We start from the raw sequence: 17,115 nt of genomic DNA, 5'->3' as shown, positions 1-17,115 counted from the left end.
GGCATTTATTCGTGTGGTTGTATGTAATTTTTTTTTTAATCTTAAGATTCTCATGTAATGTGTCTTGAACATTACTGTTTTTAATGGAAGCCACAATAGGAATGATCTTTGAAAAAATATCTTAATTTCATCATCATCATAATAATCATCGTCATAATGATCATCGTCATCATCATCATTATGATTAGATGTAGTTGTATTGGTATTAGTATCATTATTATTATGATTAGCAGCACCAGCACCAGCACCAGCACCAGCAGTAGTAGTAGTAGTAGTAGTAGTAGTAGAAGAAGAAGTATTCAGCCTCACCGAAAGATTTGCCGAGAAAAGAGAAGGTGACGTCTCCGTTGAGTCCGGTGTCGTCATCAGTGGCCACAAACGTCATCAGGGTGGTGCTGTTGACGTTTTCGGGGACCACGAGGTCATAGCGTGCACCGCCAGAGAACTTGGGAGAGTTGTCATTCTCGTCCAACACTTGTACAACCACCTGAAACATTCATGCACACGACCCCCACCACTGTATGACAAAAGAACAGCTAAAATCATATTATGAACGAAACGGGTCCATCATTCTCCCCGAGGGAGAATGGTTGTTCAGTTATAAGCATTGGACAGGAACCGATGGAGAAAGTTGTGCCGGGTTGTATGAGGCGTTCTGTGCAGCGCTAAACTTACTTAGCGATAAGAATGTTCCTAAGTATATGGAATTTACCGTGAGGTTTGGAACATTCTTAACTATAAGCAAATTTAGCGCTGCCATGTTCGCTCATGCAACTCACCCCCTGGTATGGACAATTTCCGCGGTAACCCTCCATTGGGCTATGGGATAGGTAAAGGTGAACGAGATTAACAGCAGCAGCAGTAGCAGCAGCAGTAGTAGTAGTAGTAGTAGTGCTGTTGTTTTTAATGCTGGTTCTTACCATCATCATAATATTGTTTTCACAGAGAATATAATTTATGTCAAAGGTACGGCAGAAATAGACGTGCAACTAATATTAACAACCAAACACTGTCTGGCTTTTGAGGGATTTTTTTGTTTTCATTTTGAAATATTTAAATATAGGATAAACAAAACGTATAAATACACATGTATGAAGGAAAAAAACCCACGGCACACTCACACTCATCATGATACCTTCATGATTAAGCAGAATTCCAAAGAACAATGTACTTCGATAAGAAAATAAATGAGGCAGAAAAATGTGGCGCTTGGCTAAGGCTATGGATACGCGTTCCTCCCATGACAGCTGTCTGAATCATGTAATGCAATGCAATGCAGTGCAATGTAAAACAGTACAGTGAAGTGAAGCACAGTATGTCTACAGTACGGTACAGCAATACAAACACAATACAGTACATCAGAGAACAGTACCGTACAAAATAGCACAGTACAACATAGTACAATACAGTGCAATACAAAGCAACAAGCTCCATGGAATACAACGCAACGCAAAGTAATACACAGCAGAGAAATGCAATGCCGCGCAGAACAATACAGCACGTCACAATACAATACAAGACAGCTGTGACCTGGTATATCAGACGGTATCACAAACTCATACGACACTACTAAGACACCCAGAACTCACCACAGCCGTAGCGGTTTCCGAGCTTCCCGAAGATGCCCAGGCCAACACAATGAAGGTGTACTGGTCTTTCGTCTCTCTGTCCAACTCCCTCACGGTGGAAATGTTGCCCTGTGACACAGATCACATTACATGACATTCATGAACCACTAATGAAAATAAAAATGACATTACATTCCGAGATCGTACAAAATGGCCCGTGTTGAAAATACTGTCACAAGTCTGCGACAATCTCATTTTGACGGGATGTTTTTTTGTTGTTTTTTTTTAACGCGACTGACAACTACGAGAACATGCATTATCAGAATGTTTATTCTAGGCCGAGTACCTTCTTTTCTTTTAAAGAAAGTTATTTCTCGTTTTGTTTCTCGGTCATCTGTCATCAAATATGTGGGACTGACAATGAAAAAAATGATTTCTTCTTCTCGTTTGTCAAATGGACACCCCAGTCAAAAAGTGATTTAAATATTATGAGAAAATGGATGATGCCGTCCAAAAATAGCGAGGTTACTGTTGAGAAACATCCATTCACGACTGCCACCGCTAAAAAAACGGAAAAATTGTGCAGGACAGAACAGAATCCAAGGTACCGCGAGGGATGCTGAGACTGACTGAATCAAGGACAGGGAGGGATGCTGAGATTGACTGAATCAAGGACAGATGACAAAATCATCAATATCGTGGAATATATTCGCTATCTCCTGTTACAGTCGCACTATAACTCAATCCTCAACTGCATTCGACACGTCTATCGGGCGAACAGCTATGTCCCTTGACGTTTGCAAGTGAATGTATGCTATAATTTTGCCAAATATACCTCTGATTGACCGTGCTGTCATTCGTTTACATCCGTACACCAACACACAAAGCGTTATACTATGTCAATGACAATGGGTAAGAGAAAAATAATTCTTTTCAAAACATGACCATGAGATTTTCACCTTGACATTACACAAGAAAACTGGAGAAAGAAAAACATTTTCTCACAATATCACCGTCGCGTCGCGTCGTGATATTTTTGTGACAATTTACTTTACCCACATTACTCCGAACTCTTCAACAAAATACAACGACCATCCCCCTAGCCCCCCACAAAAAAACCCCAACAAAAAACAACAGAAAAAACGAAATTCATGTGAGGAATAAGTTAAGTAAAAACAACAAAAACACACAAACAAACAAACGAACGTAAATTAACAGATTTAGTCGTGTGAAAATTCTGCTAACAGCTTTAAATCATAGCATTTTACAACATACCGTGCGGTCAACGATGAAATCCGATGTAGACTGCTGAGAATAGTCCATCGGTCCCACACCGTCCTGTGCTGTTGCTTCCACGTGCCCGATCACTGTTCATGACAGAAAGGAAAACATACAACACTGCTTGTCAGCCACTGGTCGTGGAAAAAAAGGGGTAACAATAACTAATGGCAAAATATATCAATGATGACAGTTTGACAGTTCAATACCAAAAAATAAAATTTGATCACTTCAAAATCATTCACAATCACGTTTTTCCTTCCCCTTCGAGGACACAAACAACTTTGTTGGAAAAGAAATCTTTGCGGGGGTAAGCAAACAACAAACATGCCCAGAGCGTAAAACGATGGAATATGCCGTGTGTGGAAATAAGACACTTGTATTCATTATTGCTAATAATATTGTCAGTGCTATCTTATTACACTGTTAGGTACCCAATCTGTAAAAAAGTGACTTCATACAAAATCTCTATGCGAAAACTTCAGACTTGCTACTTTTCATTTCGTTTTGCCTTTCGAAAAGGGCTATGTTGAGGTTGCTAATGTTGCAAACTTTGCCTGGTATTGGTAATTGAAAATAAAACAAGAAAATGAGCCCATGAACACATACTCAGAGTCGCGTTACGTTGCGTTGTATTACATTGTGTTGTATTATACCGTGTTGTATTATGCTGTGTTGTGTTGCATTGCACTTCATTGCTTTGCACTGTACTGTACTACGGCCAACAACAGAAAATATTAACCTTTGTCGCTGAAACAGACAAACTCGTTACACTCTCCTCAACTTCGTCAAAATTAACCTAATGTCAACGTCACGCGTATAAAACTGACGCGCCACACCACCGACCAAGCCATTACCCAGTACTTAATCATAATTGGACCTTCATTGACCCGTCCGTTTTTCAAAACCCCCGACTCCCCTCGAGCAACGCAACCTTCACTGAGCCAAGTCCCAAGCCCTAAACGTCATGACCCTCAAGACGTCATCCAACTTATCGTTTACACTCAACTCTGACGATAACATTAGAATGTGAAAATTAGCACTACAGTCAGTCGTGTCCGACTATGACCATTAGAACAGCAGAGGAGGCAATTGCTGTTCCGACTATTTGGGCTAGAATGTTATCATAGTGGAGACTGTCTTGCCCAAGTTACATCCCCACTCTCAAGGCCAAGAGATTTCAGGACGGTCGGCGTTGGGATGGTTCCCAAAGGCCAACTAGCTCACAAAGCTGCAGCACTGAGAGCCAGTGCAGTCTCGCCTCCTTGTCTGAGAGTCACAGTCCTTCACAAAAGACTAAGTTGTAAACGATTTCCCATTGCAATGGAGAAACCACTGATAATACAGCTCTCACTTTGCTGTTGGCCCCTGTAAACTTAGGTCAATGTGCACTGCAAACTGTCTGCAATCACCAGTATATGTGACGGGAACACTGAACGAAATCCCTCCTCCTCAACTCCACACTGACCTGTGGGAGACCGGTTCTCGCGGACAGAGAAGTGGTACACAGGGCTGGGGAAGGCGGGGGTGGTGGGGGACAGCGCCTGCACGGTCAGCACCACGTGCACACTGCTGTTCCGGGGCCTGGCGCCCCCGTCCTGAGCCCTCACCAAGGCTCGGTACGTGGCGTTGTTCTCCAGCACGCCCCTGCCGGTCAGCGCCGCCTTGTCCAGCGCCCGGGCCAGGGTCAGCACGCGCGTGGTGGCCGAGGTGTGGTTGAGGGCCAGAAGGCCGTCCACGTCCTGCTCCAGAGAGAGCGTCACCTGCCCCCCTTCACCGTCGTCCGAGTCTCGCCACGTGAGGGCTGCCAGGAAGGTGCCTGCAGAGTTGTAGGGGGGTAAGGGGTGGGGGAGGGGTGTGCGGCAATTAGAGAGCTTTCTGGCGGTGCTGGCTCGTTGTTGAGTTAACTAATCGGGTGAATCGTTTCCCTACTAGTAGTCCGCGTTGTTGGCGTTTTCTTGTTGTTGCTGTTGTATTGTTGTTGCTGCTGTTCTTAATCTTAATTATTTTTATACAATACAGCAACACAATGCAATCCAATAACTCATCCTAGCCCATGTGTACACTGAAATATAAAAGCAAGATAATATATATATATATATATATATATATATATATATATACAAGTAAAATACATACATTTTCCAAATCGAAAGGAAAAAAAACACACCAAAAAACGAACACCCCCAAAATTCCATTTTCAATAGATACATGCAGAGACACAGACACAGACACACACGCACGCACACACACAAACATGCGAATACACACAGGCATAAAATATGCTTAAATATGCATGGCGAAATCACGATGCTATATTTCAAAGCCATATGGGTAATATTTGAACATTTTTAATTTGTGTTTTCGATTCACTATAAAATGACATGAGTTGTATGCATGCGTGTGAACATATATAGCCTATTGATGTGTGTGTGTGTGCGCGCACGCATACGTGCTCGTGAGCGAGCGAACGCAAACATTCATACCTTCGGGATCTTTGTCGAACGCTCTGACTTCGATGTCCGAGCCGCATTGCTGCAGGCGCGGGATCTGACAGACGAGCGGAGTGTCCTCGTTGTCCCCCAGCACCTCCACCCTCACGCGCTGTGACGCCACACAGGGCGGTGTCCCGTCGTCTCGTGCCCACACGGTGAAGAAGAAGGAGTGCTGGTCGTCCTTCTCCCTGTCCAGTCTCTGCCTGGTGCTCAGCGCCCCGTCCTCACTGACAGCCAGGTAACGACCGGCACCTGCACAGACGGGTTTCGGTTTCTCAGGGAGGCCTCACTGCGTTCGGACAAATCCATATACGCTACACCACATCTGCTAGGCAGATTCTTGAGCAGCAGCATAACCCAATGCGCTTAGTCAGGCCTTGAGTGTATGCATATTTTTTTTTGCGTACCTATCCGAGTGGATTTTTTCTACAGAATTTTGCCAGAGGACAACACTCTCGTTGCCATGGGTTCTTTTTCAGTGCGCCAAGTGCGTGCTGTACACGGGACTTCGGTTTATAGTTTCATCCGCACGACTGGACGTTCAGTTCGATTTTCCGGTCAAACTTGGGGAAAAGGGCGAGAGCGGGATTCAAACCCTGACCCTCACGGACTCTGTATTGGCAGACGAGCGTCTTAACCATTCTGCCACATTCCTCCTTCACGGGAAGTCGGATCAGCCTGAGAACAGGAAGTGTTATCTATATAGACCTACTTGTTCTCAGGATCAGCTGATTAATAACTCGTTTATGATGTTTGTCAATACTTTAAAGTGAGCGGGGGCATTATGGATTTTGGTACCCCACGTATCTCTTTTTTACTTTTTATTTTTTGTTTTTCGTTGTCCTTAATACTAATGTTGCCTATATGAAAAAAAAAAAAATCACCAGGACTCGGATTCGTATTTTGATCTAAATGCCTGGTGATAGAATTATTACATTTGCATACAAATCAGATCCATTCTCATACAGAATGATTTTGTGTAATGGTTAATGTGTGTTTTCGTTGAAAGCAAGAACGCCGCCATGTAAAACCCCGATTTCCATTTCTTCCCCACTTTTGTTTCGTTCCTGCTTGAGAAAAACATGAACCTTGACTTACTTGTGTCGTTGATGAACAGGGTGACGTCAGCGTTACTACCGGCGTCTCTGTCTGTGACGTTGAAGGTGTATATGACGTGAGGCTCCTGATTTTCTGTCACATTCAACGTCAGAGGGTCGCGCGCGGCAAAGTTCGGACAGTTGTCGTTCACATCATCCACTGTGATATTGGCCTGAAAAAGGATATTTACCTGGAATGTTACACTGGCTGTTTATCGGCACATTGCTTCCGACAATATATCCACTTTGCACAAGATGGTTAACCATATGACAAGTTGTACACAGGTAAGCGTAAGATTCAACAGGATAATGTTTCCGCTACCCGAAGGTTTTTAACTCTCTCCATACGAACGGCGAAAGAGACGACGTTAACAGCGTTTCACCCCAGTTACCATCATCAAAATATTGCAAGCGGAACGCTCTTATACTGAGGAGGTGAATGTTGACAAAGAATACCACACTTCTGACGACGGAAGCTAAAGGTTGGGTCATTCAGACACCCACTGGACATCCGAGGGGTCTGTGTAGAGGAGAAGAGAGGACTGGCCGTACTGAGTGAGTTAATACAATAAAACAGACATGCACATTACATACGGCTGACAAACTTGGCCTTTACACGCGAAATCGTATGTTCGAAATTCTGATAAATTCGTTTCTGCTTTTTCAAATCTATATGTAGGCCATATGCTGTGAGAGCGAGGGAAGGACAGACTGGCAGACACACAGAAATGGAAGTGAACATACCGTCGCATATCCCCAAAATTGTCCATCGGACACGCCGAGGTCCAGGACATAATTGTTCTGTGTTTCCCTGTCCAGTTTACCTGCCACCTTGAGGTTACCTGAAACATCCAAAAGATGTGGATGTCTTCATTCTGGAGTCCACATACACACTATCATACACACACACACACACAAGGAAAGAAAGAGTCAAAGAAAGAGAAAGATGGGGGATTAGATCCTACCCCATCCTTAGCTTCATCCTGTTCCTCAACCCGCCACCATCATCCTCAATGCACAGACATCTATTAAACAACATCCGCCCATCCAGTCCAACCCCCTCCACCTTCAACCCTTCCCCTCCCCAGCCCTTACAGCTATTCCCCTCTGACCCCTTCCTCACTCCCCCCATGCAAACACACACACACACAGACAGGCACACACACACACACGCCTAACACACACACACACACCTAACACAAACACACACAAATACACACATACACAAACACACACACCTAACACACACACATATACCTAACACACACAAACTACACACACACCTAACACACACGCCTAACACACACACATACACACCTAACACACACGCACACACACACACACCTAACACACACACACACATCCACACCCACCCACACATCCACACACACCCATCCCACACACACACACACCACCTAACACACACACAAAACCGCACCCACCCACCACCCACTCCCACCCAACCCCCCCCCCCACACACACACCCAAAGCCCTACCATACACGGGGTCCAGAAAGAAACTACCACTCTGGTCTCCGGGTGGCTGGAGATGGAAGGTGAGCGGGGCGGTGACGTTGCTGTCGCTGTGGTCGTTGTCGCTGTCCGTGGCGTTCAGCGTGGCCACCAGCTGCCCCACAGAAGCGTCCTCGCTGACGTGGAAGCGGTAGTAGGTCTGGGTGAAGGCAGGCGGGTGGTCGTTGACGTTGCTCAGGCTGATGACCAGTGTGGCGCTGCCGTTTCGGCCATGGCCGTTGTCGTCCGTCGCTAACAGCTAAGAGAAGTGTGTCAAGACAAGTCAGAATGATCTTTATTGAGGGTAAAAGAATAAGCTTATACAGCTTTTTTACATCCTGCCCTCAGAAAAAAAGAAGAAAATACGAAAAAGGAAGATATGGGGCAAGTGGGGGTCGGGAATGGATGATATAAAATTAAACAATTACAAGTAACACACAAGAAATTCTGTCGAAACAGCAACAAAACCAATACGAGCATAAATAGCAAATAAATAAAGACACATGATACTGACACACTTGTGTGTGTGTGTGTGTGTGTGTGTGTGTGTGTGTGTGCGCGCGCGCGCGCGTGCGTGTGTATTTGTGCGTGCGTGTGTGCGAGCCTGAGTGCGAAGGTGAGTGTGCATATGCGTGCGTGAATGAGTGAGTGAAGGAATGTGTGCAGACATGCAAGCACACATGCACACGCACGCACGCACACATTCATGAAAATAGGCGCACGCGCGCGCACAGAAACACACACTCGCACATTTACAGACACAGACATAGAGACAGACGCAGAGACACAGACACACACACACATTCGCCCATGTATACGGGTACGCAAACACAAGCTTATTTACATGCGCAGGCTCACTTTCAGAAGAGTGGTAAAAGAAAGGGAGAGAATGTTACAGAGAAATACGCAGAGCGGAGAAAAGAAGAAGAAGAATAACCAAGTACTAGTACTACTATTACTACTACTACTATCAAACAAAATCAACAAATTCAACAACGGCACAACTTCATTAACAGCAACAACAATCAAAGTAACAAGACGAAATATGGGGAAGAAGAACAAGGAGAAGAAAAAAGGAGACAGAAAGGAAGTGGAAAAAGAAGAAGAGACAAAAACGCAACAAAATACAAACAAAAGGCACAAACAAGCTGCTGGCTCCTCACAGTCAGGGTGTATGAAGCGTTGACCTCCCTGTCCAGTCCTTCAGAGGCGTTCACCAGAGCCACGCGGACCTTGCCAGACTGGTTATCCATCCGGAATGGCACGTCAGGGAAGGACGGGTACAAGCTGAACACTACCCCATCACGCCCAAATTCACCTTCGTCGGCATCGGTCACCGAGGGAACAGGGAGCTGGACCAAAAAGACAAGGACAGTGCAGTTGCGTGGATGCACATGTACAGACATACGCACCTACGTAAGGGCACACTTATACTTACAGACTCACACACATACAACCAACCACAAACTCACGCAGGCAAACACACACACACACACACACACACACACACACACACACACACACACACACGGAAGTTTGGGTAGTTTGGGGGAAAATAATGAAGGGTGGTAGATAAAGGATTTGGAAAAGGTGGCTTGGCAGGTGGGAGGGGGGTTGAGGAAGAGGGGGGTAAAGTTTGAAGAAAGTTTTGAAGGGGAGTCCTTAGGAAAGTGGGTTTGTGGAGGGTCATGCAGGCATTACGGTGGGGGTGGGGGGTACATGGCCTCTTTGTCAGTTTTCATTAGGTGGAGAAATAAACTAGTAATTTATCATTGACCTACACTTTGCTGTCTATTACTTACAAGGTTCCAGATCATAATTATTCTTGTTACATGTGTTTCACTGCGTAATAACTTTCGAACTTTAAGATATATTATATCAAACACAAAATAACAGATCAGCTCAAAAGAAAAATTATAACCCCCACCCCTTCCCAATCCCCCGGACCAGGGGTTCCATAGAATGGGGTGGGGGTGAGGGAAAGATTCAGGACGTTACACCGGCACTGTGTGTGATGAGGAAAGGGCGGAAATCGTCTTGACATCTCCCAGGTCAACATATGTGCAGATCTGCTGTGTCTTTAATCCCCCTTCGTGCGAATACACAATCAAACGAGGGGTAAAAAGAGAAGGAGGCAATGTATTGCACGCTGTCTTGCTACATGTGTGTGACTTACGACTTGCACTGGCGTGTTGTCCGGGCTGCCCTCACTGATGACCGCCCTGTAGGTGTCACTTGACCAGCGGGGGTCGTTGTCGTTGATGTCCACAACTTTCACCACCACCGTGCACGTGGCCTGAACGACACGTGGTTTGGTTTTAAAGGATGCTAACGAAGAAGGAATGCATTTGTCCCACGTGCTACTCGAAGGCGCGCACACACCAACGCACACACACACATAATTGTGAACACACACACACACACACACACATACACACACAAACACAGGCCATAATAATGGATACACACACGCGCGCACACACATACGCAGACTGTGATACATGTGATGACGTGCTCACACTTTGAATTCTGCATGCATGCACGCAAGCACGCACACATGTACTCACACACACTCACACATATTCACACTCACTCACACACATCTCACACACACACACACACACACACACACACACACACACATATAGTGATTTCAACCTCAGTGCCACAATGCTTACGGCTTCGCATGCACATAGGCAGCGTGTGAAGAGGTGCTCACACTTTAGAGAATGCATGTATGCACGCATGCACACATGTACATACACACACAAACATAGGCTACTCACACACACACACACACACACACACACACACAGAGTGATTTCAGCCTCAGTGCCACAATGCTCACGGTAAGTGGTGACTGTCCAGCATCCACAGCAATGACCGTCAATGTCAGTGTTGGTGTCTCTTCCCTGTCCAGCTCCCTCGTCACGCTCAGCATGCCCTGGAGGAAGCAGTGGTCAGATGGCGTTGGTAACACAATAATCCAAACTCCGAGTTCTCTTTTGCCACTACGCTATTTCCAACCAGAACTGGCAAAATATATATAATCAAATACTATATGAGTGCTTTAAAGTTCGCAATCCCTAACTATGTCTTGTGGAATATCCCGCATGTGTTCACAACTTACTGCTTTTGCTTTTGAATTTTGTATTTCTTTTTATCACAACAGATTTCTCTTTGTGAAATTCGGGCTGCTCTCCCCAGGGAGAGCACGTCGCTACACCACAGCGCCACCCATTTTTTTGTATTTTTTTTCTTTCTTTTTTTTTTGTATTTTTTCCTGCGTGCAGTTTTATTTGTTTTCCTTATCGAAGTGGATTTTTCTACAGAATTTTGCCAGGGACAACACTTTTGTTGCCGTGGGTTCTTTTACGTGCGCTAAGTGCATGCTGCACACGGGACCTCGGTTTATCGTCTCATCCGAATGACTAGCGTCCAGACCACCACTCAAGGTCTAGTGGAGGGGGAGAAAATATCGGCGGCTGAACCGTGATTCAAACCAGCGCGCTCGATTCTCTCGCTTCCTATGCGGACGCGTTACCTCTATGCCATCTCTCCACATTATTATTGCTTTTATTTGTTTGTTGTGTTTAGTTTTTTGTGTCCATGATTCCTCCGGTGGGTTTTACGACAATTAAATGAGTACTGGGTTCTTGTGTGAAGCACATGAGAACGGGAAGGGACAAGTAATTCTTGATCCGACTCAGTATCATTTTGTGTGGATGGGTGACGTTAAACCAGCTGCTGAGCAGAACTGAGACTGTTGAGGATTCGGTGCTGTGTTGACGGGCGCCATAGCCGAATGGTTAAAGCGTTGGACTTTCGATCTGAGGGTCCCGGGTTCGAATCACGGTGACGGCGCCTGGTGGGTAAAGGGTGGAGATTTTTACGATCTCTCAGGTCAACATATGTGCAGACCTGCCAGTGCCTGAACCCCCTTCATGTGTATACGCAAGCACAAGATCAAATACGCACGTTAAAGATCCTGTAATCCATGTCAGCGTTCGGTGGGTTATGGAAACAAGAACATACCCAGCATGCACACCCCCGAAAGCGGAGTATGGCTGCCTACATGGCGGGGTAAAAACGGTCATACACGTAAAAAGCCCACTCGCGTATATACGAGTGAACGTGGGAGTTGAAGCCCACGAACGCAGAAGAAGAAGAAGGTGCTGTGTTCATCATCAATATTTTAAAAAAAAATTAAAAAATCGGAGTATATGTATATGTATGTATGCATCGTCACAAACTAATTTTGCTTTTGGACGAATTCTCCCCCCCCCCTCCTTCTCTTTACCTCCCCCACTCCCACCGCTCACCTAAAGATAACTTAAGGTCTCAACATTCCAAACGTGAGTTATCATTCACTTTAAACATATACCCTATACCGCCAATAAGAATTTGCATTTGTATTTGCATTTGCATTTGTATTTCTTTTTATCACAACAGATTTCTCTGTGTGAAATTCGGGCTGCTCTCCCCAGGGAGAGCGCGTCGCTATACTACAGCGCCACCCATTTTTTTTTTTTTTCCTGCGTGCACTTTTATTTGTTTTTCCTATCGAAGTGGATTTTCCTACAGAATTTTGCCAGGAACAACCCCTTTGTTGCCGTGGGTTCTTTTACGTGCGCTAAGTGCATGCTGCACACGGGACCTTGGTTTATCGTCTCATCCGAATGACTAGCGTCCAGACCACCACTCAAGGTCTAGTGGAGGGGGAGAAAATATCGGCGGCTGAGCCGTGATTCGAACCAGCGCCCTCAAATTCTATCGCTTCCTAGGCGGACGCGTTACCACAAGGCCATCACTCCCTGAATTCCAACAGCTGTACATTTCGTTCGTCATCAAAGAGCTATTACCGTCTTTCCATCCACAGTAGTCATGTTGAAGGCTTCCATCTGGTCTCCACGCAGAATGTGGTAGGTCAGAGCGGCGTTGTTGCCCAGATCACCGTCCACGGCAGTGATACTGGATTCAAAACTCAAACCGGCTGGGCCTGAAGAGACAATGACAACAGACGTCAAACATCTGTCGTTGGTGGTCACGAAACTGTCACTGGTTTTCACCTTTATTCAAAGGGTCAACATGAACATATATGGATGCTGAAGGTGAAAGAGGCGTTAACGCTATTTGTTTGCTTTTGTGTAAGTTAAATCTAAAAAACAAACACAAAAACCCAAAACCAGCAAACAATCAAACAAACGAATAAAAATCAATCAAGCAATCTTGTTTTATGAGATTCATGTTTTAAAACTAAAAAAACACAAAGCAGTGTGGTACGCTATTCAATATTATTTTCTCAATACAATATAGTGGGTTTCAAACTGAATGTGCTCTTACTAATACAATCCGGCAGGCACACAGACACAAAGAAAGAGAGAGGGAATTGGGGGAGATGGGGAGGAAGAGAGAGAGGGAGACAGACAGAGAGGCAGAGATATAGAAAAAATATGTGCGCAGTCGTGCTCAATCACGCACACGCACACACAGAGAATCATGAGATCAATCTCACGTAATATATATATATATATATATATATAATCCATCAGTGATGATCATAAGCATAAAAAGGGGCAACCTAACACTTAAAGATCAACAAATAGATTGTAAAGAAACAAACAAACAAACAAGCAAAAAAGACACAACGCATTCGCCTTCAGCCACTTGTGCGCTTTTGTGTGTGCGTGCGTGCGTGCAAATGCGTGCGTATGTGTGTATGTGTGAATGTTTGCACCGCCGCGCGCCCATTGGTAACAAGTACACTAGCTTCTACTGCTGCCGCAACTACCGTATCCTTGCTTTTGATACCTTGACAGCGACAAATATCAGAGCTTTTGCATTCATCGCATGAGCTGAAGTGAACGTGCAACCATAGCGCAAAATCATGAATGAATTCGCTCGCGCTTTCCTGAGCAAAGTAATAGTAATAGAAAATGAGTTGACCAGTTGTCAGCTTTCGCTCTGGAAATTCCGTCCTTCGCCCTGAAAATAAACCACATGTAAGATTTATCATCCATGCAAATTTAACAACAATCCTAAATATGAGAGAAAACACTAACAGTGAAGAGATGACTACATAATGCTGATAACGATGCAGTGATTTATTCAAAGCCCAAATAGGCTAATTACGAATCTATACTAAGCATTTATTCATAACATAAGTGAGAGACAGACTGACAGATAGGCAGATACCTACTGACAAATAATGGAATGAAAACCAAAAAGATTCAGGTAACAACAATAACAACAAAAACAAAACCTTGAAGGATAAAGAAATGTCAATCAGACGAGATATGAATAAACACAACAATCTGATGAAATTGTATTTCTAGTTTATGATTTTCCAAACAAAACAAACAAGAAAGGAATCTTAACAGAAAAGAGACAAAAAGACGGGAGAGCACATGGGGGATAAGAAAAAAAAGGTCTCTTAACCATTGCACAATCAAATAAAAAGTGTGAGCTGAGTATATTAGACGATGAATAATGTTCTTTACAGGTTTAGTTGCATAATCAATAATATCTATAATCCGCATTAACAACATCATGCGTTGTGGGCAACGATTCGTCAAAAACTGCTTATCAATACAACACTACACTGCACTGCACTTCACTACATTACACTACACGGATGAGACGATAAACCGAGGTCCCGTGTGCAGCATGCACTTAGCGCACGTAAAAGAACCCACGGCAACAAAAGGGTTGTTCCTGGCAAAATTCTGTAAAAAAAATCCACTTCGATAGGAAAAACAAATAAAAAAACTGAACGCAGGAAAAAATACCAAAAAAAGGGTGGCGCTGTAGTATAGCGACGCGCTCTCCTTGGGGAGAGCAGCCCGAATTTCACACAGAGAAATCTGTTGTGATAAAAAGAAATACAAATACAAATACACTACACTGCCATGAGAATAGTAAAATACAATACAGAACGGCTCCGTGATATAACCACTGCCTGGGGAACACAACAGAACCATAGATTCTACAAGATCTGATTTACTAGCTGACCGGAGACACTTGTCACTGACAAAAACAAAACAGCAACAAAAACAGCGAACTCCAGAGCAAACATACCTTCTGTGACGTGAAATACGTAAGTTGTGTTTTCAAACTGCGGCGACTCGTTTGTGTCCATGACAAAAATGTTGACCTGGGCTGTACCCTGGCGTTGGAGAACACACAGAAATCATAATGCAACTTGTCCACCTGTGTTCACAATACACTTTTTCACATACATACGCGCATACATGCTCTCTCTCTCTCTCTCTCTCTCTCTCATTTACACACACAGACAAACAAACGCACGCAGACGTCTTCTTTGTTTTGTTTATTCTGTTTTTATTGAAATTTATATTTCATTTATATTTCTATTCATGCATTAACTCTTCAATTCCCAAAAAATGAAGACAACGAAAATGGAAAATGAGCAAAGGCAGCACGCAAGATGTTTGGAGAAAACAACAGCATGCTATCAGGTCGTCCAATATCACACACCCTTCAGCTGAAAATCGTGTCAGAAAGGTATAGACCTTTAAGCTGAAAAACACGTTCCAGAAAGATATGGACCCTTTACGTGCAAGAAAAGTACACACCCTTTAGCAAAACAAAAAACAAAACAAACAAACAAACAAAACAAACACCACCCTAACATTTAAAAGATAAGTACAAGCAAAGTATAGGTCTACGGCGGTCAGGGAGTGAACCTGACAAGATGTTGAAATGTCAGCTTTCTTTCTAGGATGAACTGGCTGAGACCGACAGTCCGGCGCTACGGGTGACAATTGACTGTTAATGGTTCTGTCCAACTTACATTCCTTCCTCCAGGATCCGTTGCCGCCACTGTGAAGTGGTAGGACGATGATGTCTCACGATCCAACTTCTTACTCAGCCGAAGTATCCCCGACGGGCTGACAGCGAAGGGTACATCAGCTGTTGAAAAGGAAAAAAAGGGGAAGGTAAAGGTAAAAAAAAAATGTGTGTCGATTGTTGTAAGGTATACATGTAAGTAGTGTCCCAAAGCATGTACATATCACCGTAAGGGCTCACATTTGGACGACTACGGTTAGCGCTTATTGGGCATTCGGCAAAACACGTAAAAAAAACAATGCCTAAACATCAACATCAGTCCCATCAGTTCATGTTCTTTATAGCCTAGCTGATTACAAGGGCCATCAGAGGGTTTTCAGATCGAGTGTAAAACGAGCGTACAGTGTGGGAACCCTCAACAACACTTGAATTACTACGAACTAACCCTGACATAAAATCAAAATATTAAAATTGGAAAAAAGAAGAACCAAAAGAAAACCTCCAAAGTCCCAATCTGAACAGAAGAACAATATCAGTATGTTCAGACAATGTATAAGTAGCCCCAAGGGCAGTGTCAAGAAACGAAAGCCATGATTTTTTTTTGATAGCCCAAATGCTGCAGAAGACTGTTATTACATGCTTAACATCTGAGTTCATGACATTCCACACATACATAATCACAAACCTACAAAATGGGCACAGGCACTTTACAAGCAATATCTTTCAGAAACTGGTGATCTATGTGAATGAATATGACCCATTCGTTATACTCAAACCTTGTTTGATGGATTATCGTTTGCTCTTCTTGAGTTTGTGTGATATATTTTTACGTGGTTCTAGTTTAGTAATACGTATAACATGAAAAAGTATTTTGCACTGATTGAGAACAACGCAAATGCACAATCAACACACCAGCATTAAAAAGCTGCTTACGCCCCTCCCCATACTCTCACTCTCCTTCTTACAGATTATAACACACATCAACACACATGTGCGCCCTCGCTCTCACACACACACACACACACACACACACACACACACACACACACACACACACACACACACACAGAGGATGAAGGTGAGAATGAGAGAGGAAGTCAACGATAGATACAAACCACAACCTTACTAACAAATATACATTCCACACAACAACCACTTCCACGACACATTTCTTAAACGCTATTGCAATGAACAGGCTTCAAACAGCTCAAAGCACTGACGGTCAGAGGAGACGAGAGAGTAGCGGAGATCTTCCGTGTCTCCCTCATCCAGATCATTGGCTGTCAGCTGGGCCACGTCAAACCCTGGGTGCTGTGCCTGTTGTCGAACATCACCATGACAATGGGTGCACGGTGAA

At 44.1% G+C, this 17,115-nt stretch overlaps 1 protein-coding gene across 5 annotated transcripts in view; it reads right to left on the bottom strand.

The window, feature by feature from the left end:
* LOC143279593 (protocadherin Fat 4-like) overlaps window positions 1-17,115 on the bottom strand; it is a 99,850-nt gene that overhangs the window by 29,634 nt on the left and 53,101 nt on the right. For all 5 annotated transcript variants that reach the window (XM_076583667.1, XM_076583668.1, XM_076583665.1 and 2 more), the window contains 15 exons: window positions 16,979-17,075; window positions 15,763-15,881; window positions 15,027-15,114; window positions 12,812-12,948; window positions 10,798-10,893; window positions 10,126-10,245; window positions 9,113-9,301; window positions 7,935-8,208; window positions 7,183-7,280; window positions 6,440-6,611; window positions 5,333-5,593; window positions 4,315-4,665; window positions 2,844-2,935; window positions 1,590-1,697; window positions 310-487 (listed from right to left, as the gene is read on the bottom strand). In XM_076583667.1, the coding sequence (XP_076439782.1) occupies window positions 310-487; window positions 1,590-1,697; window positions 2,844-2,935; window positions 4,315-4,665; window positions 5,333-5,593; window positions 6,440-6,611; window positions 7,183-7,280; window positions 7,935-8,208; window positions 9,113-9,301; window positions 10,126-10,245; window positions 10,798-10,893; window positions 12,812-12,948; window positions 15,027-15,114; window positions 15,763-15,881; window positions 16,979-17,075 (2,380 nt within the window). The remainder of the gene's footprint in view (window positions 1-309; window positions 488-1,589; window positions 1,698-2,843; window positions 2,936-4,314; window positions 4,666-5,332; window positions 5,594-6,439; window positions 6,612-7,182; window positions 7,281-7,934; window positions 8,209-9,112; window positions 9,302-10,125; window positions 10,246-10,797; window positions 10,894-12,811; window positions 12,949-15,026; window positions 15,115-15,762; window positions 15,882-16,978; window positions 17,076-17,115) is intronic.

This window comes from Babylonia areolata, chromosome 1, assembly GCF_041734735.1.
Source record: "Babylonia areolata isolate BAREFJ2019XMU chromosome 1, ASM4173473v1, whole genome shotgun sequence".
NCBI lineage: Eukaryota > Metazoa > Mollusca > Gastropoda > Neogastropoda > Buccinidae > Babylonia > Babylonia areolata.
This window is presented reverse-complemented; position numbering and strand designations above follow the sequence as displayed.